We start from the raw sequence: 21,687 nt of genomic DNA on the forward strand, positions 1-21,687 counted from the left end.
ACGATATTGGTAAACCAGCTCTGTGGAAAAAAAAAAACAACACAAAGCTTCTGATTTGTAGCATCTTCCAATTTATGTGGTATAAATGTTCTCAGTATTTCCAGTTACAAGGTACCAAATGAGCTTACTGAACGTGGAGCTGGGAGGAATTCCTTACAACTGTCCCTTGTGAACTGGTATAAGCAAACTCCAGCACACCACTACTTTCAAGTATACTTTTGAAGAGGTATTTTTCAGTAAAACCTCATCTGATGATACTGTTTACCATGAGGTTAAAGAAGAGCAAGCTAAGGGAAACTGAGTTCCTGGGACTTTGGAAACCTTTTGATTTCTCACTAAATCACTCAGAAATTAACCCATTTATGCAGCTATGAAAACAATATACTTTCTATGCAGTTTTAATAGTTGAGAAAGTTTTTGTGGCATGAAAACTTGGGAAGCAAGAAGTTAGCCTAAGACATAATTTAATCAGAAAATTCAAGACACGTTTCATGTGATTTCATTTATTAAAGAATAAAACTAGAACTTCCAGTATATTCTGTCCAACTATGAAATGCATTTAAAATATTTTAGAAAGAGCAATTCCAACTTTAAAAAAAAAAGAAAAACTGCTGGACAGCTAAAATACTCTTGTTACCAGATTTTGTTTTAAAAAAAATGAAGCAAGGTTATATAGTGAGAGTAGAGAAAGCAAAAGAAAGTGAAATCACCCATGACAATCTGTCATATTAGCCATTATGCATTTCAACATCTGCAACTGAAAAGTCACAGAAGTCAAAAAATAAAAACAAAAAAGACTCCCAAGGACCACAAACTGCCTGATGATGTTGCTATAATGTTTAGCCCTCTGTTAATTTCACATAAAAAATAAATTAAGTATAAATAAGGAGGTGAGGAGGCTGGTGTGTGGTCAGGTGCGTTAACAGGTATGTACTCAGAGGGGGCTTGAGAATGAGGCCGAATGCCTTTTGTCTCCCATACTTGCTACACAAAACTCTCCTCCATGTTGCTGCAGAGTAAGAAAGAGTCCACAAGCCGGGGCTGGACCAGCTGCTGGAAGTCAGAGTCCTGGAGGCCTTCAGGACAGACCCCGGCCAATCTACGCAGAGCAGCCTGAGGAGAAAACAGAAGAGATCAGACTGCGCCTTCAACTTCCCTGAGAGATGCATTTCAGTAAGTGGCTCATTTACCAGCCCAATTTGAAATGATCATCACCTTGACACCTTAGTGATATGGTCCTTTTTGTCACTTGGTCACCACAGCAACCTTATTACATAGTCACTGATTTCAGTGGTACCTTGATCACTGAAGGGGATGTCATCTGAAAGTTTTCATGATCTTAATTAGTCTTGCCATCTTGGTTTTTCAGTCATCTTAGGAAACTGATTGTTTTGAAGATCTGTCATTTTAAGGATTTGGTCAATTTAGTGACATATTTAGGTTCAAGATTTATCTTAGAGACTGGAACTACCAGAGGCATCAGCGGAATTATATTCTCACTTCCAGGTCTTTATAGAAACCTTAGAACAGCAAGGGCTATTCATTTATCCATAAATTCAGCAAGGTTCTGAGCAAAGCATTTTGGGATGGGAAGGAGGGGAGAGGGAGAGAAGAAGGAGGGTCATAAAGTTAAAGGAAATGGAATTTCTGCCACCAAGATGCGGATGAACAGGAAAGAGAAGTGCAGGCAGAATGAAACTACTGCCCAGGTCCCCATACACTGAGTGTTGCACTCTTCCCTGAGTACGCCATCTTGTTTTACATCCATGTGCCTTCGCTCAGATCTTTCCCGTGATGTGAAACCCCTCCCCAACTGTTTTTTAGGTGTTTATTCCCACACCAGACTCTAAGCTCCTTAAGGATAGAGACTTTTATTTTTCTCTGTATCTACAAAGGTATGCTGAAAAAAAAACCAAACAAATGTTGAGTTCTACTGCTAGAGTAACCTGAAACTATAAACGTGAGCTGTGTACCTACCTAGACCTCTTTGCCAGTTAGCTGAGGCCATGTATACTAAGTGCCCAATGAATATTAATTCCTTCCATCTTTCTCAAGCCTGAACAGAGCAAGGAACAAGGTGGGAGCTTAAGGATGCCCTTCCCTTGGGAAACAAAGAGAGAGGGGACTATCTTGAGTGGCAGAAGAAGCAAAGAAGGAGGAATGCCCACTCTTACTGAGTGTCTACATAGTATCTCATTTAATCCCCACAGGATACAGCAAGGTAAGTATCATGATATCCAATTTAGAAATAAGGAGACAGACTCAGAGAGCAAAAGTGGCCTTCCCAAGATCACACAGCAGCCCAACTCCAGGGCCTTCATACCTACACACACAGAGACAGGATGCTGCAAGCCCAGGACACTAGGTTATAATGAGTACAAGGCAAACATATAGCTCATTACCTAGACATGAGAAGTAATCTATTGCTGAGAAATCGCCAAGTTGGTGAAAAGAGAGGATGGCTTAAGTTGTCTGTTGGACTAACAGACACTGCCATGTCCAAGCTGGTTCAAGGAGAAGGGATATGCATCTCTGTTCACATGAGCAGGGTCTTAGACGATGGTGGCAGGAAGGAGACTCCAGGCGACTGTCTCTAACTAGTGTGTCCTGCCTCTCCTGGGGTATGATTTCCCCAAGGGCTAAAAGGCTGAACTCCATTGCACTTTCTGATTCCTCTGGGCTCCAACTGGGAGAAATAACCTTACTGCCTTTGAGTTGTTACAGTAAAAATGGAACCAGGGATCTTCCACAGATATGAGAATATAAAACCATCGATGTATTTTACATCATCAAGCATAAAAATAAAGCAAAAGAGAGGGAAGAAAAAAAGAGAGACAAAGAAATAGATAGAAAATAAACCCATGAAAAGAGAAAATGTAGAAGAAAATAATAGACAGAAAAAAAGAGACAGCATCAGAAAAACAGAACAAGAAGGAACTATTAAAAGAGAGAGGGCTCCCCTGGTGGTGCAGTGGTTAAGAATCTGTCTGCCAATGCAGGGGACACGGGTTCGAGCCCTGGTCTGGGAAGATCCCACATGCCACGGAGCAACTAAGCCCGTGCGTCACAACTACTGAGCCTGCGCTCTAGAGCCCGCAAGCCACAACTGCTGAGTCTGTGAGCCACAACTATTGAAGCCCATGTGCCTAGAGCCCATGCTCTGCAACAAGAGAAGCCACCGCACTGAGAAGCCCATTCACCAAAACGAAAAGTAGCCCCCGCTCGCTGCAACTAGAGAAAGCCCATGCACAGCAATAAAGACCCAACGCAGCCAAACATTAATTAATTAATTAATTTTTAAAAAGAGAGAGAGAGAGAGATGAACTTGGGAAAGAGAAGAGACCAAGCATAACAGGAGATCAAGAGAGAAAGAGATGGTATCAGAGAAAAAGAGAGCACACCCTGGGGATGGGAGGATAATAGGAGAGAGATAGGAGGAGGTGAAGAGGTAGTAGAGATGGGGGAGAGGACTAAAGGGATAAAAAGAATGGGGGAGGGGAAAGAAGGAGAGAGAAACATCCCTAAGGGAGGAGGCAACCTCTAGACAGAGAGAAAAGCAAAAGCAAAACACAAGAGAGAGAGAACTAGAAACAGACCCCAAAAACCACGAAGGCAAATAGATACCCTCCTCTCGCCAGGGTCCTCAGAAAGTGTGTAGGGTTCATCATGAGCCCAAATGGTCTCAGAGCACCCCCTCCTCAGCATCCAGGAGCTCAAAGGGTCCTTCACCCTTCTGAAGCCTTTTACTTGGCCTCCGCTTTCCTCAGAAGGTTAACAACCTTCCCAGCATCTCATTCCCAGACAGTCTGAAAACACGCAAGAATTAAGCCCCGTACCCCACTGACAGCCGCTTCATTAAGGAAAAATCAATTCTGTTTGCAAGAGACAATCCATGCTGCCACTTTTCCAGATGTGGGAGATGATAATTGAAATGTCCTCCCTTCACCTGAATAGAGTCTTTAAAACTGGGAAGAAGGCTTGGGGAGGGGCAGGAGAGGTAGCCTCCAACTCCATCTGCCAGGCCAGGCTCCAAGCAGCCCCCATCTCACCAGCCAGGGGGCTGCACTCAAGTATGGAGCCCCTTCTGGGAGACAAAGCACGAACACCCACCAACACTGGGGGCTGGGGGCTGAGCAGACAAGTCCATCAGTCCCTCAGCCAGGCAAGAAACAGTCACCAAACCCAAGGTCCCATGGAGATACAAGAGCTGGAAAAGGGACCCAGCCATGAGAAGGTTCCAGGGTAGAGGGGGAGAAATACAGATCCCCTCCCATGAGCCAAGGTAGCATGACTAGGGCCACAAGCCCTAAGGGGACAAAGCATGGCTGGAAGCAAGATGGTCAGGGCAAAAAGTCAAGACATCCAGCATCAGGCAGGCCTGTGTTTGAATTCCAAGAGCCTCCCCTTATAACACCTAAAACACAGGATAACGCAACATGCTTCCTGCTGGGGAAAATAAAATACGAGCAGGCAGGTCCAAGCCGCAGAGAACTCCCAGGAAGCCTCAAGGAGGAGGATTTTGATATGAGCCTTGAAGGCGGTGCTGGCAGAGCTATAGAGAGGACATCTGCTTGGGACAAGGGCCAAAGCACAGTGTCAGGGTGGTTCAGGGCATTCTGACCCGAGCTGGACAGGGCCTGGAGGCAGTGGATGGCCTTCAGACCCCAGGTGGGTCAGAGCCAGGCTGTGAAGGGCTAAGTATGTGGACAGTAGGCCATAGGTAACCGGGAACCAGGGAAGGGGTGCTCATGGAAAGGTCATGATTGTAAACTGTCATGAGGAAAATGAGGCCAGCAGGCACATGAAGGATGGATTCAGAAGGGAGGGGCTCTATTCAGCATCCAACAACCTGTCCCCAAGGAGAAATGTCATCCCTTTACCACCAGAAAGTCCTTCAAGTGATTGAAAATAGAGGCCAAGCCCTTCTGTGTGCTCTCCTTCAAACTCATGATAAAAATGGAAAAGGAATCATAGCAAGCCCACGTGTCTGAAAGGAGCTTTATAGTTTCTCAACATTTTCTCAGGCCTATTCAGTGTCAGGCAGTTGCTGGCTGCCCAAGTTGTGAAGATAAGGTAGTTGGGGCCAATGATTATGTGTTTGCCAGGTATTAACTGTCTCCATTTACTCACTAGACCAGACAAAATGAAGGCCTGTGAACTTGCATGAAAACAATTACACCTTTACATTCACTGGCCTCTAACTGAAACAGCCTTTCCTTCAGCTGTGTGTGAATGTAGCAACAGATCGAGATGTCTCAGCGGTGCCTGTTACTTGTTCACCAATAGAAATCACAGACCCTATGGGACCTTCCTGGAACAGCACCCCCCTCCACATCCTCTACCTGTCTCTTGTCTGTAGAAAAACTTTAGTCTCCTAGGCTTCCCCGAGTTCCAAAGAGTACATTTAATCAGAGAAGTGAGAAAATGCAGAAAGAAAGGAAAACAGTCAAGCAAGACAAACTAATAAGAGTTTAGCCATTAAACAAAGTCAAGGACCTTTAGTTCCTCCTCAGGGGATATAGATAAAATTCTGAGCCATGTCCTTTGAACTCTTTCACAGATACTGAAACCTCCACCAGGTGGAAGAAGTTAACTGTATGCTGCCCACATAGACCCCCAGACCTGTTGGAACCAGAAGGTTGATGATGCTGACTCCTGATTTACCTCATCACCAACCAATCAGAAGGATGTCCGTGAGCTGATCACACACCACACAACCCCCCTCCCTCACCCTGTCTTTAAAAAAACTTTCCCTGAAAGCCTTCAGAGAGTTTGGGCCTTTTAAGCCCTATCTACCTGGACTCCTCACTTGGCAACCTGCAGTACCCACTGCACTTTCCTTCACCACAACCCGGTGTCAGTTGATTGGCTTTACTGTGCATGGGCAAGCACACCCAAGTTTGGTTCAGTAAATTACATTTTTGGAGGTACCTTCAATATTATTTATGCTCATTGCTAGTGAAGACTTGAGGCTAGCTTTTATTTAAGGAGCTAATTTAAAAGTGTATATATATATATATATATATAAACATATCACCTGCTTTGATAGTCTAATAATTATTTTAATATGATGGTTTTCCTTTTAATTCTACATATTTTACTATATACATTTAAAACCTAATACTGAGAAGGGGTCCATAAGCTTCCCCAGATCACCCAAGGCACAAAAAGGGTGAAGGTTGTTCTGCATGTACCAGAATAAAAGGCCCAACAGAGCTGAAATTTTTGTCTTTTTTCCCCCCACATCTGTATCCCCAAAGCCCAGAAGAGTGCATGGCTCATAGAATCACTTAGCAAATATTTACCGAATAAAATTTACAGCACTTCGTGACCTACCCAATGTCACACGGCTCATTAATGGTAAAACCAAGACAGGTGTGTCTGACTGTAATGCCTGCTGCTCCTACCACCATACAATGCCTGTCAGGAGCTCCCAGAAATGGGATGAGCTCAGTTAAAAAAAAAAAAAAAAAAGGACGGGGTGAGAAGGGACTTTATTGTGAAACAGCTTGAAAGACCTCTAGATCCATCCCTTCTGCACAGTCAAAGAGGACAAATCAAAGATCTGGCACCCCCTTCTGGAAGTTAAAGGGCTTTTACAGTGGGCTTCCCTGCTCCTGGATGCTTCCAGCTGCTCTGCTCTAGGATTTAATACAGCCCAACAGGGAGGATATAGAGACAGGTTGGGTGTTCCCCATCTGGTGCTGCTGGTACTTTCATGGTGGACCCAAGCACCAAGAAGTTGGGTGGAGACCTCCCAGGATGTGCTAGCTTGGTTGAGGGTGAAGATCCTGTGGACTGGCTGAATAATCCTCTGTCCTGTCCTGTCCTACTCCACAAAGGAGGAGGGAGCTACGAAGCTGGAAGAGAACCAATAGAGCGGCTCTATCTGAGGAGGAAAGGAGGCTTTCTCACAGTGTCCACTTTGGAACAGGCAGAAGACATCTTACCCTAGCTACCACATGCTGCAAGCACCATAGCATCACCACCATCACCCAGCATCCTGCCAGCTGGTTCCCTCTGGTCTAGACCTGCTGTCAGATCCCCCAGGACCTCAAAGGTCCTAAATGTGTGGTAATGGGGGTTCCCCAGGCCTCTGCCTTTCACGTATATGACCTCATATAATTTTCATCACAATCTTATGAATTAAGTGAAACAAGTATTACTCTTTTAAAGAGAAAAATGGAAATCCAGAATAAGTTGTCCGGCTTACCCAAGCCTGTCGTGGCACAGCCTGTTCCCCTGGTCCCTGGTCTGCAACCCCAAAGCCCAGGAAGAAAGCTGGGGGAGGATTGGGAACTCACCAGGCAGGCCACCAGCACAGCGTCACTGCTGTTCCTCTTGGAGGGTGAGCGACAGAGTTCAATGAGGCGGGACATACCTGCGTGAGACACGGGGAGACCCTCACACCCAGGTCGGGGTGGGCCTGGCCAGGCCTGACCCAGAGGTGCTCCCATCTCTCACACACAGTCCTCTGCACGGGGTCCTGTGGAGGGAGGCGGCTGCCAATCGGCAGGGAAGACTTTCTGCTCCCTCAGGTGTAAATGGACCCTGGTCAGGGCCAGGATGAGCTGGAGCATCAAAACCAAACCCCGAAGCGCCAGAACACTGGCCAGGATGGAGTTCACCCACAGTGTGGAGGAATGAGCCACAGAAGATATTGCAGGTCTTCCCAAGAAGGAACTTCCCATGCAAGTTCTTCTGATTTTACCAGCTATAGTTAACATTTACATCTTTATCAGAGGAACTTCCTAGTACCTCTCCACCCCCAGCTGCCCATTTGAGTCAGAAAATATATTGTGGCTAAGATTATAGAAGGCTACATTTGAGTACACTAATATTTCCTAAGCCTTTACAGAGGAAAGTCAAATAAATGACTTTGCTTTTCAACCCAAATTGACTTTTTCAAACTCTAACAATGGAAAAAAATAACTCCTTATAAGATGGTATGAAAGGTATGCAGACAGATTCTGTATGTATGTATTTATCCTCCGTAAAGTCATTTTGGAGCCAGAGCTCTCTGCTGCCCCAAGGCCACCTCTTGCTGTCCTCCAAGTGCCTGGATGGTTGGCAACACTGCCATCTCCTGCCTCTACCTGGGTGCCCTTTCCTAGCCCTCACAGCCGAATAACTCCCGGAGCCACAGCTGAAGAGTCACCTCCTTGTTACATTATTTGAACCACCTGGAAAAGTGTGGGCTACTTCCTCTGTGTGCCAATTGTGTCACTGACAGCCTTTGAGCATTGCTCTGTGATACTCAAGTGTAAATTTTTCTTTCCATATCCACCACCTCCATTAGGCTATAGGCCGCTGTGGTTAGGACGCAGTTATAATCAGTGTTATATGCCCAGCACTCAGAACAGAGCCTACCATAGAGTGAGTGCTCCGGAAACATTTGTTGGGTAAATAAGTGACTGACTGAATGAACGAATGAGTGATTTAATGAAAAAGTTAATGGTGGATAAATGAAGTAATGAATGAGTTAATGAATGAATCAACAAAAGGATGAATTCATGAGTGAATGAATGTGTGGATAAATAAACAAATGAGTAAGCAAATAACTGAGTAAATGAATGCATGAGAAAATGAATGAGTGAATGGGGTCCTTGTTAACAGGAAGCCTACAAGCGAGTCACTCTTCTGGCCAACTTAAACCTCTCTAGACTCCTCCTCTCTCTGGCTTCAGCCCCAGGGGAAAGGAGGCTAAGTTGGGGCTGCACCCTGGGCCCCCATGCCAGCATCTCCCAGCACAGTCGGCCCTGCTCTGAGTCCTCTGTCACCACCGCCACCATGAAATCAGGACCGTTCCCAGCCCCGGCGCCCCTCTCCGCCCCTGACACAGCCAGCACCACTTACAACTCAGCCGCACGGCCTCCCGGGCCACATCTGGGTCTCGGCTGAGACGGGCCAGGGTCACTGCAGCCTTCTGCTGGACTCGCTCGCAGGCCGCCACCTCGGCGGGGGTCCCAGACCTTGGCTTCTCAGACAGCAGGCCCATGATAAGCTGGACCCCTGGGTGGAAAGCGATGAACAGTTGGTAGCTGCCCAAGCAGGGAGACTTCCTCTAGCTGCAGGCTCAAGCAAAGGCTGTTGGGATGACTCGGGGCTCTCAACCACAGGAGGAACTTAGACAAGCCCTCCTCTTCTTCTCCTTCTGCCCTGGGGGAGTCTCTGATCCCACATACCAAGTCACTACACCCCTGGAAGGGACATCTGGAGGATATCCTTTTAATTTCCTTTAAATGCTATAACAGCTTTTACTACATCCCTGGTGCTGTGCTAAATACACAGTAAATGCACGAACCCTAAAACCTCCCAATAGCCTCATAAACTAAGCACTATATAATAATTCACTGTGAGGCACAGAGAGAGGTGAAGTATCTTGCCCAGGGTCACACAGTAAGTAGCTGTAGAGCTGGTGTCAGAACCCAGATAATCTGGTTACCCTCCATCATCTCTTCACCTCTGATGCTGGTTGCATCTGAGACAGGTCCAGAGGTAATGGGTCCCCCTGGTGGGAGGTGACCCAAACCTAGACTGGATAATCACTAGATCAAATGTTTTAGAGGGGTATCATGTACTGGAAGGGAGTGGAGTAGTTGGACTGAGACATTTAGGCTTGAATTTGGTCAGCTGAGAACCTCTCCACCCTTCCCTGAAGCCAGATCTGTCCTCTGATTGGCCTACAAAACCACACCCACATCCACTCCCACGTCATGCCTTTGCCCATCTAATTCTTTCTTCAGGGGATGTCCTTTTGCCTCTCACTCTCCATTTAAATCATTCCCATCCTGCAGGTTGTAGTAAAAGTCCATCTTCTGTGGGAGGTATTCCTCAGCTGCCCCAGCCCACACCCTTCTTTCCCGCACAGAGTGGCACTTGCCAGCTTAGAAATTCAACCAAATATGGCCCACAGGTGTATTTTTGCTTTTTTTCTTGCTTTACACAGTGTCTAATTTTTTAAGAAGTATTTGCTAATATGCAAATTGGGAGATTTCTATAAAAATCCAGATTTCTGGCATCTGAAAAATTACTTCCTGATCTGAGAAGACTGGGCCCACATTTCTGCATAACAACAATTTGCTGAAGCTTATTATAAGCTTACTCTTTGAAATGAGATTGATCCAGTCCATGTTGAGCCCACGTCATCCATTTATATCACCTGTGTGGGTCCTGCAGGCATCTAAGTTTGCAACCTGTAACTTAGACCATAGAATCCGAAGGGTCCTTAGAGTTCTTCTAGCCCAGCCCCTGCCTCTCTCCCCCATTTCACAGACCTGAGGTGTGGAGAGATGAAGTGACTTCTCAAGTTCACATAGGAGTCACTTCCAGGCCAGTACCTCAGTCATGTGCCTCTCCAAATCTTACTTGAACCAGACGCAACTTCTAAGCCTCCTAGATCCCAGTTCAGGGAGCAGTGAGTAACTCAGTTGTGGACCCTGAGGTTATTCAGTCCTGAGGAGGGGCCATTTCTCTCTCTGGTGAGCTGTGTAAGTGCCCCATTCCTCCCCCCTACAGCCTCAGGGGATGCTGCAGGCCCTCCCTTTCTCAGCCCCTATTGGCTCTGCCACCACAAACTCTGGTCCTGGGGCAAGGGGCTTCTCTCCAAACCCCTTCCCTGGCCACTGAATGGAACACGGTCTTCTGGCTTCTTATGCCCACAATGTCCCTAAGACAAGGTCATAGCTATTAATGTCCTGAGTATATATGGCATGGCCTATGGGGACATAAACAGGGGGCACCAAAATGACAACTTCAGGAAGTGCCACAAGATTAAGAAATTTGACTAATTCCTCCAGGTCAAGGTTCCCATAAAGAAGCCATTTTCCAAATCCCAGCTTCGTACCTAGAGTCTGACCAAAAATAGTTTCTCATATACGACCAGGTGAGCATCATGGGGGCAAGGATTTTTGTCCACATCCTGAATGGGTATATCCAAAGTATTCGGAATAGTGCTTAGCTCAAATATTTGGAAATGAATATCAAATGAATGAATGTGAATGTATTCATGTTAGAAGCCTTACAAATATATAAAAAACAAAGTTTCCTTTAAATGTATACCTTATAAGTCTTATCTAGAAAAAGATAAGATGCAATGAAATTGGGGCTGCCTACAAAATCCAGAATGTGTTTCCTAAGTTCTGGTCAGGCTCCGTGCCACAAAAGTTGCCTGAGAGTTGTGGGCAGTTACAGCTTAGAGACCAGGTCCCAAGGCCATGTTCCCTCCTCAACATTCTCTCCAGCTCAGCCCCAGCCCCTGAGGGAGAAGCAAAACTAGCTGAAAGGGCAACACTGATGCCACTGGATTGACAAATAAGAGCTTGGACTGCCCTGGCCTGCCTCCCAGTGTAAGGGTGACCAGTGGTCAGAGTTTCTGACTTTCCAGTATGGCCCATTCATCCAGCTCCCCACCACCAACACTCACACACAGTTTAGGGCAGGACAGAGACAAAATCACCAGGCTTCAGGACAAAGCATGTCAGAGTCCTCCTGGTGGGAGGACTTCCTTTCAAAGCATAATGAGGCTTGCCCTGTCCAGACCAAGGAGTCCTACTGTCTTCCAGTGATCCCTGGCTGAATCACCTCCACTGCTGGTCCCTCAAATCCTGACCCACTTTGCTAAATAGTTTCTTCATCAAACTCTCTTCACTTAAACCCTATGAGACGGCCACTGTTTCCTGAAAGAGCAGATACACATAGCACAGAGCTCATTCTGTGCCTGACACTCTTCTAACATGCTTTATATTAATCCCCACATCATCCCTGTGAGGTAGATATTACTATTGTTCCCATTTTGCAGATGGAAAAATGGAGGTCACAAAACTAGTAAATAACAGAGCCAGGATTCAAGCCCAGGCAATCGTTTCCAGTCTTCACAGTCTCAACCACCATGCCCTCCTTCCTCTGATGCATTACTTTACTGCAGATGTCACGCTTTTGTCACGTTATCACTTTTGTCCAGGTGGGGTCTCCTTCTAGACTGTGTGAGATACTCTAGAACAAAGGCAAGGACTTAACTTACCTCTGTGTCCTCACTGTCCAGCACAATGCCAAGAACCTAGTAGGTCTCAATAACTTTACTGAATGAGCCCGTCAATAGCACTTTGTAAACCATAAAATCCTCCACAGATGCCAGATACTCCAATCCCAAATCCATTGGCCTATGGAGACCCACTCCCACTGACCACTTGAACTACAGGCTCTGGGTGCTGAAGGAACAGGCCATAAAAGACACCCCTTCAGCCTCTCACCCTCAGCCAGCTCAACAAAGTTTCTCATTATTAGCCCAATCACATAAAATTAACACAGAATGATGCCTTTCCATTAGTAATAGAGCAATGGGGGATGGGGAATGTGTACATGTGTTAAAACAGCGGGGCAACCAGGGAGAAGGGGCTTAACAGGCGCAGAGGCAGCTGCCTAGGCTCCCAGCACACTCCTCGTTAGCATCTCTTGGTTTCCAACTGGTTGCTAATTGCTCTCCTATTTCTCAGTCACAGGAAGCCCTCACCACTTTGTTCCCAGCTGCAAGGCAGCCAGCTGACCTGCCCTCCAGCGGAGACCTCTTAGATCAGCTTCCGGGCACCTCACCCGAACCTTGGTGACACCGTCCACATGAGGTGGGAGGAGGGGAGCAAGAGGAAAAAGATGCTCTCAGGTGAGGCATCAAGGGATGCAGCTGCCCTGACCTGATCCCCCACCCTTCGGCTTTCCACTGTGGCCAAACCCAATACGATGAGAATGATTTAAAGTTGGAATGCATCCTTTGTAGGAATAGATTTTTACTTCTGGATCATAGTGAAATCTGTCTTCCCTTCACCACCCTGACTGAAATAGCCAATTGCCACCCTCCTACCTTGGGTTTACCTTATCTTCTTCCCCGCTTTACTTTCTGCATCTGATGTTCTCTTCTTTTGTTCCGTGTCTGCCTCCCACTAGATTGAAGCCCCGTGGCAGCAAGAAAACACTTACATATTGGCCCACTTGCCCACATAAGCACGCATTCATGTGCTCCTGCAAGTGTGGAGACCCACATGCACGAATACATAGGCCTTCACACAAACACAAAGGCACAGGGTCCCACAGAGCCACATAACCTGTACGGCGTGCACACCACTGAAAAGACATACCGTTCTCCTGAATGATGTCAGAGGCACACTGCTCTAGGACAGACATGTTTGCCAAGATGGTCACAATCTGGAAAAGAGGATTGAGAAGCTAAGAAAATGGGAACGCCTGTACTGACAGGTGAGCCAGGAGCTCTACAAAGCTTTCCCTTAGCCCGTGACTCCTTATGGTCCACCTGGCCCATCCTTCCATGGTACTTTCTTCCATCCTCATGGTCTTCTGCCACTCAGATGTGTTTCCCCAGTGACTGATGCCCATTCTTCGGCATGTGACTCTGGGATGGCCCCCAGGGGCCCCAGGACACTGCAGGTGAGAACAGGGTCACCTGAGTGAAGATGGAGCCTCATCATCTTTCTGCAGGGTCCCTTGGCCCCAGGCCCTGAAATGCATACAGAACTGGCAGATTTTTGGCTAACCCCTGCCCTGGATTGGGTTCCCTCCAATCCCAGCTTCTTGCCCTGATACGGAACCCCACCTACTTTCAACCCGAAATGAATGGAGACTAAGGTTAAGACAGAGATCATGACTAGGAAACTGAAGGCAGCATTACGCCGTAAGCTTCAGGTATTGTACGGAATCTGGTGAGAGTTCATGCTCAGCTACACTTTATAAGCCTGTGGGCTGCAAGCCTTGCTTGTCAGGCATGGCTGAAGGGCTCTGCCTGTAGGAAAGGGATGCTGACACCAGGTAAACACAGACCCTTGGTTACAACCTCGTGGGCTGAGCAGCCAACAGCCCACCCCAACCCCGCCCCCTGGCACAGTCAAGTTTGCACAGAGAACTCACAGCACAAAACTGGATTAAGGATGGGCCAGCAAGGGACCTCCTACAGACCCCAAACTGTAGAGGGTGCCAAACACCACTGGAATATGTTGGAAACGTGGCACCTGTTAACTCAGATGCCACCCATGACACTGCTCCTGACATTAAATTTAGCAAAATGAAAATCCACCCACTTCCATGGAAGTGGACAGCACTCTCAAGTGGTAATTAAAATCAATAATAAAATAAAATAATATGTTTTCCTTGGTGCAGGCCTATCTCTCTTGAAAGATTTCTTCAAAGCCTGTCACATGGTATAACTGGAGGCTATGCCAGTTAACAGTCTCCTGACACAGTTCAGGCAGCTTAGTTCTGAAACTGGATAATGAGTAGTAATGTGATGTTGACCAACAAAGCGTACTATCTAGATTTTAATGGGTTCAACATTGGCATATTACTCTGGATAATAAACGCACGTAACAAATCTCTATAGGAAGGGAAAAGTTTGCCACATTTATAGAATATCTATCTCCTCCGTTCCCCACTAAATACGTGCTAGAAAGGGATACGCCTCCTTAGGCTGCTGTGGCATCCTTATGTGTCAGCCCTTCCAGCTTGGACCTGGTAAGGGGCCTGGGTGGGCAAGTATGATGGGGTGGGTGGCCAGGGGAGGGACAGGACTTACACCAAAAGCTTCATCCTGAAGGCCACTCTGCACCACCAGATATTTTATGAGGGGAGTGACAAACTCCTATTTGCATTTTAGAAAGGTAATAGGACTGAAGGAGGGTTAGTCCTTGGAAGCTCTTTTTTCCTACCCTTTCAGGATTGTGAGTGTTTGTGGGCTGAGTGAAAGGAGTTAGAAGAAAAATACAGGTAGAAGATGCAGTCAAAAAATAGAAGCTTCCCAAGGGATTTCCCTGGTGGCCCACTGGTTAAGAATCCACCTGCCAACGCAGGTGACGCAGGCGACACGGGTTCGAGCCCTGGTCCAGGAAGATCCCACGTGCCGCGGAGCAACTAAGCCGGTGCACCACGACTACTGAGCCTGTGCTCTAGAGCCAGCGAGCCACAACTACTGAGCCCGTGTGCCACAGCTATTGAAGCCTGCATGCCTACAGAGCCCGTGCTCCACAACGAGAGGCTACCGCATTGAGAAGCCTGAGCACCACAACGAAGAGTAGCCCCTGCTCGACACAACTAGAGAAAGCCTGCACACAGCAGCAAAGACTCAATGCAGCCAAAAATAAATAAATTTATTTAAAAAAAGAAAAAGCATCAAATATTCAATAGCATTTTGTTTAAAAAATAAAAAATAGAAGGTTCCCAAGAGGCATAAAGTGTGCAGTCTTATGAGGAAGGAGACACAAGGCCAAGCCTGTACCAAACTGCAGTTCACTTGGCCTTCTCTGGGCTGTGAGCAGTAGCAGGGGGCACAGGCTCTGTTCTCACCACTAAGGGACAGCTCCACTCCAACCATCATCAGCCTGGCCACTGAATAAAGATGATTGCTTGACATACAGAACCAAAAGAGAAGGAAGGTAGGGAGGGAGGGAGGAAGGAAAGAAGGAAAAGAAAGGCAACATAAAAAAGGAAAAGGAGGGCTTCCCTGGTGGCGCAGTGGTTGAGAGTCCGCCTGCCAATGCAGGGGACACAGGTTCGTGCCCCAGTCCGGGAAGATCCCACATGCCGCGGAGCAGCTCGGCCCGTGAGCCAAGCTGAGCTGGCCGCTGAGCCTGCGCGTCCGGAGCCTGCGCTGCGCAACGGGAGAGGCCACAACAGTGAGAGGCCCGCGTACCGGAAAAAAGAAAAAAGGAAAAGGAAACCTTTGTCTGCAGCATCAGGTTCATTACACTGCAATTATTAGCTGTGTCACAGGCACAGGTAGGTCTTTGTGTCAGACTAATTTAGATCCTGTTAATGAAAATTACTTCCTCTTTACAGAACCTGTACCCCATGTGGTTTTCTGAGGTGCAGATGAAGTATTCAATTAAGCACAATTTGAATAAATGCCAATTATGCCCTGCTTTGAGTCCCCCCTTTGAAACATCCTTGTATGTGCCCTGGTATAGACAGGAAGGCAGATCAACAATGTTTCTCTTCACAGTCAAGTCCAGGGATGAGATTTTAGGGACAACTGGTTTACCTTGTTGGCTACAAGATAGCAATGCTGTCAGTGGAGAGAGTACAGGAGCCAGACAAACAGTTTTCCCCTGCCCCAGGCTAAGTCATTCCTGTCTGATGGTTTTTAATTAAGTCCTATTCCTCCTGAGTGAGAGGCTACTGATCCCTCTGTAGTTATTAGGGGAATCAGAGGGTATCAGCCTCAAGAGAGGTTCTAGGTAAGAGGCAGTATAGCATAGTGGCTACGTGCATGGACCAACCTGTTCCAAATCTTGGCTCTGTCATTATTTTCCATCTGATCTTGACCATGTTACTTAACCTTTCTGTGCCTTGGTTAATGAGGTATATTCGTTTTCTATTGCTGCTAAAATAAATTACCACAAACTTAGTGGCTTAAAACAACACAATTTTATCTTGCAATTCTGGGGGTCAGAAGTCCTAATTGGGTCTTATGGAGCTAAAATCAAGGTGTTGACGGAGCTGCATTCCTCCTGGTGGGTTTAGGGGAGAATCTATGTCCTTACCTTTCCCAGTTTCTAGAAGCTACTCACACTGCTTGGCTCCCAGCACCCCATTGCTCTGACCTCTGCTTCCTCAGTCACATCTTATTCTCTCTGACTCTGACCCTTCTGCCTTCCTCTTATAAGAATCCCAGTGGCTACACTGGGCCCACATGGATAATCCAGGATAATGTTCCTATACCAAGACCCTTAATCATACCTGAAAATATCCCTTTCACCATGTAAGGTAGCCTACTCACAGGTTTGGGGAGGGGGCATTATTTGGCCTACTACAAAAGATAAAAATAAGATAATAAGACTGTGATAAGTATTAAGGGACAATGTTTTGTCAAGCACCAAGATCATTTGTTAAATAAAATGAATACTATTTGGCCCCGGGGAACAGAGTCTGAAAGGACCCAGGCCTTGAAAGATTGTATCAAGTACCATCCAGTACAACACCCAGCGTCGCCAAGATGTGAGGCTGATGTGAGATCCCTCCCAAAGGGAGGCAAGGTACCAGAACAGGAGAAGCCCTTCCCAGCAGAGAACCCAACAAACTTTGTGCTCATTACTTTCTGTGGCATTTTAAAATCGTTTTTCCTCTGGCCTCCCAGAGACCTTAGGAACATTGAGGCAAATAGCAAATTGAACCAGAGTAACAGGGGCAATCCCATGTCACTGATTCAAGAAGAAATGCCCCCATGTGGTAAGAGGGAGGATGGCAAAGTCTTTGACGATAGCAGACATGCGGAGGAAAAGGTTTACTCTGTGCTTGTTCCGGGAACACCTGTCCACATACCAATCTCAGGCTCATCTCACATCCGTAACAATGGCTCAGCAGTCAGCCCTGATCACACCTGGACTCTACCTCTGTGCCTTTCCTTTGCTCTGTCATAAACTAATACTGAGGACCATACCACTTAAAAGGCAAGTGAGGAATACCCAGGATACCCAAATAGAGACGGGTGCTCTGATCTGATAGAGCTTACAATGCAGGAAACCTGACATATATTTAATGAAAAGTTACGATTGCTTTTATGCTGTGCAGTAATTAGGACAAAAAGGCCAAGAGTTCATAGAACTGAAATTAGAATTACTCTTTAACTACTGATGGAATATTGAGATTTCTACTCTCACTGTGTTAACTCTCTAAAGCTCTGGCAACCATGTCAACTGCAGCTCTGAGACCAGCCAGCAGAGGAAGTCCCACTGCTTCTCTGTCCTGCCCTCTTTCCTCCACACCACTTCCTCCATCAAAGAGCAGGAAGAATCAAGACAAGAGCAGTGGTCTGAAGGATGAAGGTCTCGGAGAGAGGGAGGGTGTGGTCTCCTTGAACACACTTTCTCCCTCAAGGCCAGCGAGGCAAGGGGGTCTGGGAGAAGGCCCAGCCCACTCCCTCCCTCTGATAGGTGTGATCAGGGCCACAGGAGCTGAGAGGGCTGGACAAGTGTGGAAACCAGGAGGGCACCTGCCTAGGCCCCGAGGCAGACCCTGCTCCCACCCTCTCTGGTCCCTGGTCTTCTCACAGGCCTGGCTTTCCCTCCTCACTACCAAAGGTGCGAGACTGGAGGGCTGAGCTCTGGGTTTAGGAGAGAGAGCCACTAAGGCCATAAAAATGCCTTAGATGTAGGTCCCAAGCCGTTGGTAAGCTAAACCAAAACTCTCTCCCTGGGAATTGCATCGAGTTTGAGGTGTCAGTCTCACAGTATTAGAGAGCATGTAAACACCAGACCATGTTCTCTGGGCTTAGTTTTCCCTTGGCTTTATAGGGAGAGGTTCCTGGGGCAAATCAGGACTGGGTGTTGTGATCCTGGGTTCCTCCAAGCCTCTCTGGATCGGTAGATATGCATATATAGTCATATGCAAACGAACTCCACTGCTTTAAGTGGCTTATAGTCTCTCTCTCTCTCTCTCTCACACACACACACACACACACACACACACACACACACACACACACACACGCATGCACACATACACAGTACAACCTGCAGAAACTGACACACAGATTGAAACAACACACACCGTGCATTGACTCATGCCACATTACACTCACCACCACATTAACCACATTTGCTGACCCTACCTTCCTGTCCCAATCAGATTCCTGACAGTCTCTGTCTGGACCCATCCCAATCTCTGGTTCTATCAGAGACCCCTGGCCTGTTCATTACTGAGTATCTCTTTGGTTCTAACTACTTTACGAGCATTATGCCATCTAATCATCATAATGACACAAGGAGGGGGAAAATATTAGTATCCCTATTTCACAGATGAGGGAATTGTGGCTCAGAGAGGTTAAGCAATTTGTCTAAGGTCACACAGCTAGGAAATGGAGTCAGGATTTGAACTTAGGTCTGCCTGAACCCAAAGCCTGTACTGTTTCTACCATGTCATATATGTATGTGATAGGGCTGTATAAACTATAGAGGGCTTTTGCAATGTAAGTCAAAATTGCAATCCCTGGTAACTGACATTTCTGATAAATGGACTCCTGATAATGGTATTCACAGCGAGGGCTCAGAAATGCTACAAAATCTGGACATTCTGAAATGCCAAGCAGACCATGTGTCTTCATGGGAAGTGAATATACCAGCACCGTTCACCTCTGTGAAAGCAATTAATTTCTAAAGGCCATAAAGTCATGTTCAGTGAAAGTCTCTGCTGTGGCTTAGACAGGATAACCGCATCCCTTTCACCCTAGGTTGTCACAGCTCGACAGACAGGGCAGAGATGAGCCAGCCCTTTCCCCCCACCCTATTATCACGCCTGTAGCTGGATGCCCTGGGCAGCATGACCCCTAGAAAATACCTCCTGGGGATGAAAACACAGGCCACAAAGGGCTTGTTAGGCAGGAAGTGCTTCTGGATGCCTGACCACATCCAGCGCCCCTAGATTAGCAGAGGGGCGTGGAAGAGCCCCTCTGCTTAATTTGTTGGACAGATTAAGTAGACTCAGTTTGCTGGGTTGATAGAGGGGTTCTCGCTGAGATGTTCAAAGGGAAGCGGACAAATATAGATCCAAGACCCAGAGGCTCTGCACAGCACTGGCGTCATTGGCAGATGCATTACCGGAAGCCTCAGGGGCATTTAATCTCCTAAGTGTTTCAGGAGGCGGTAAGCACTTCAGAGTCTAATTCATCTTCTTTGTCTTCATTACTGGGAGCCCTCTGATCACCTTAATCCTCCCTCTGCCAAAGGAAAGAGCCATTTGTTTCTTTAATGGGTCTTCTCTCACTAGCTAAGTGGTTGCTCTGAGCCAGGGCTGAAGGTGAGGCCATCCTGAGGACAGAGGAGAAGAGCCTGGCTCAGCCGTGGGGTGGTGGGAAGGGCGGGGGGGGGGGGGGAGATGGGGGGATGACGGAGACAGGGCAGTGGGAGAGTGTGGCAGGAAAACGCCTGACTCCATTTGCATAGAGCTTGACTACATTCTCCATTCTCTCCCCACCCTGAGCCCCTCCTTCCTAGGAATCAGTGAGGTTCCAAGAGGGGGCCAGTCACTCCTCAGGATGAAAAAGGGTCTGTACACATAGAGCCATGGGATGTCTAAGCTGGAGGAGACCATCCCACTTTACAGATAAGGACACTCCCCTCTGAAGGTTCCCCGTTCAGGGCTGAGTACCACACATTCAAAGGCCAATAATAATAACAGACAGTGGCTTCCATTTATTTCCTAGTTTCTGTGTTCCAGGAACTGTACCAAAAGTTTGTATTAGTTTATTCAATTCTTATTTTATCTCTGTGAAGTATGTATTATTCAATTATTTCTCACAGATGAGAAAAGTGAGGCTCGGAGTGAATTGCCCAGAGTTACATGATCACGTAGTAGAGAAGCTTTAACCGCATGTCATCTGATCCCCTAACCCCTGTTCTTACTGCCTCACTACTGGATTTTGTATGAAATGACCGGAGTTGGCTACAGGAGAGGTACTTGAAAGGAAAGGGACCTAAAATCGTGTCAGGTAGGTGAGAGACCCAGCAACTGGAGGCGTCTAGCTGAAGAAGAGAAGAGGGGGAACAAGGCAGATCCTGCAGAGTGAGCCCTCCAGTCCCATGCCCCACAGCCCCCGCCCCCACAGTGACTGCAAAGGGCCAGCCCCCGCCAGGTGTCAAGCAGCCAACAGCCAGCCCAGTGAGCCACCACTCCTGATCTCTTTGTGCTGCCGTACCTTGTCTTTATGGGGCTTGTCCAACTAAGAAGTGAGAGATTGAACAGGAAAGGAAGTCTGGAACTCCATCAAGCAAGGCTTGGAAGATCAAACTGAAGATTTGGATAATTGGCTATCTGTGCTCTTCCTTGCAACATCAAGCTTGAAAAATAATGATAGTCGTCACTTACTGAGGACTTAGCAGGGACAAAGCATTGTATCAGGTCCTTTACGTGTATTATCTCACTCGCCCTCACAAGGACACTGCAAGGTAGATGATAAAACCAACACCCAGGAGGCTGTGACTTCCCAAAGTCACCCAATTAATAAATGGCCCCAGACAAGGTTGACATTCAGTCTCTCTGACTCCATAGCTCCACTACCCCCTCTTCATTTTCAGAGATGGCAGCAGATAAGAGTCAAAGACCCAGGTCTATGTCAGGCCAGGACTCAGTGCTGGCTAGCTACTTGTCAACCATATGATTTGGGGGATACTCTCTTGAGCCTCAATACTCTTATCTGTAAAATGCAGCAGATATTATCAGCCTCACAATATTAGTAGAACCCTCCTATGCAAATGCTTAGATACTAGAAATTCTCTCTGAATGGGAGTTTCTATGGTTGGCTGCCTTTCCACAGGTGATTCTAAAGACAAGAAGGAACTGATGGAGTGCCACCCTACTTCTTCCCTTTCACGTCCTAAACAAGCACGTATAGAATTTCGCCAAGGATGCCAGCTGTGGGCTAGGGGCCTGAAGAAATCCCGGGGAAGTATAGAACACAGACCATGCCCTCAGGGGGATAAACAGGAAGTAACTGGGAAGGAAGAAATATCATTGGAAAAGTCAACACTGCATTGTGAGGCGTGGCCTCCAAGAACAGGATGATCCCGGGGAGCTGGGGCCGTCTGGGAAGCCTTTCCCGGAGTTGCTGGGGTGGGAGCTGGCATGTGAAGCTGGGGCAGCTTTGACTGGACGATGAGGCTGGACGAAAGGGGGAGCTGGGGAGCTGGGTTCCAGACA

General features: G+C 47.1%; 1 protein-coding gene across 1 annotated transcript in view; it reads right to left on the reverse strand.

Moving 5' to 3' along the window:
• Window positions 1–361: 361 nt before the first annotated feature.
• The window catches only part of INSC (INSC spindle orientation adaptor protein), a 125,253-nt gene continuing 103,927 nt past the window's right edge, over window positions 362–21,687 (reverse strand). Inside the window, exons 10-13 of the mRNA XM_060157779.1 lie at window positions 13,131–13,197; window positions 8,857–9,012; window positions 7,305–7,381; window positions 362–1,113 (exon numbers count right to left, since the gene is read on the reverse strand). Coding sequence (XP_060013762.1) covers window positions 985–1,113; window positions 7,305–7,381; window positions 8,857–9,012; window positions 13,131–13,197 — 429 coding nt within the window. The 3' untranslated portion in view covers window positions 362–984. The remainder of the gene's footprint in view (window positions 1,114–7,304; window positions 7,382–8,856; window positions 9,013–13,130; window positions 13,198–21,687) is intronic.

This window comes from Lagenorhynchus albirostris, chromosome 9 (assembly GCF_949774975.1).
Source record: "Lagenorhynchus albirostris chromosome 9, mLagAlb1.1, whole genome shotgun sequence".
Taxonomy (NCBI): domain Eukaryota; kingdom Metazoa; phylum Chordata; class Mammalia; order Artiodactyla; family Delphinidae; genus Lagenorhynchus; species Lagenorhynchus albirostris.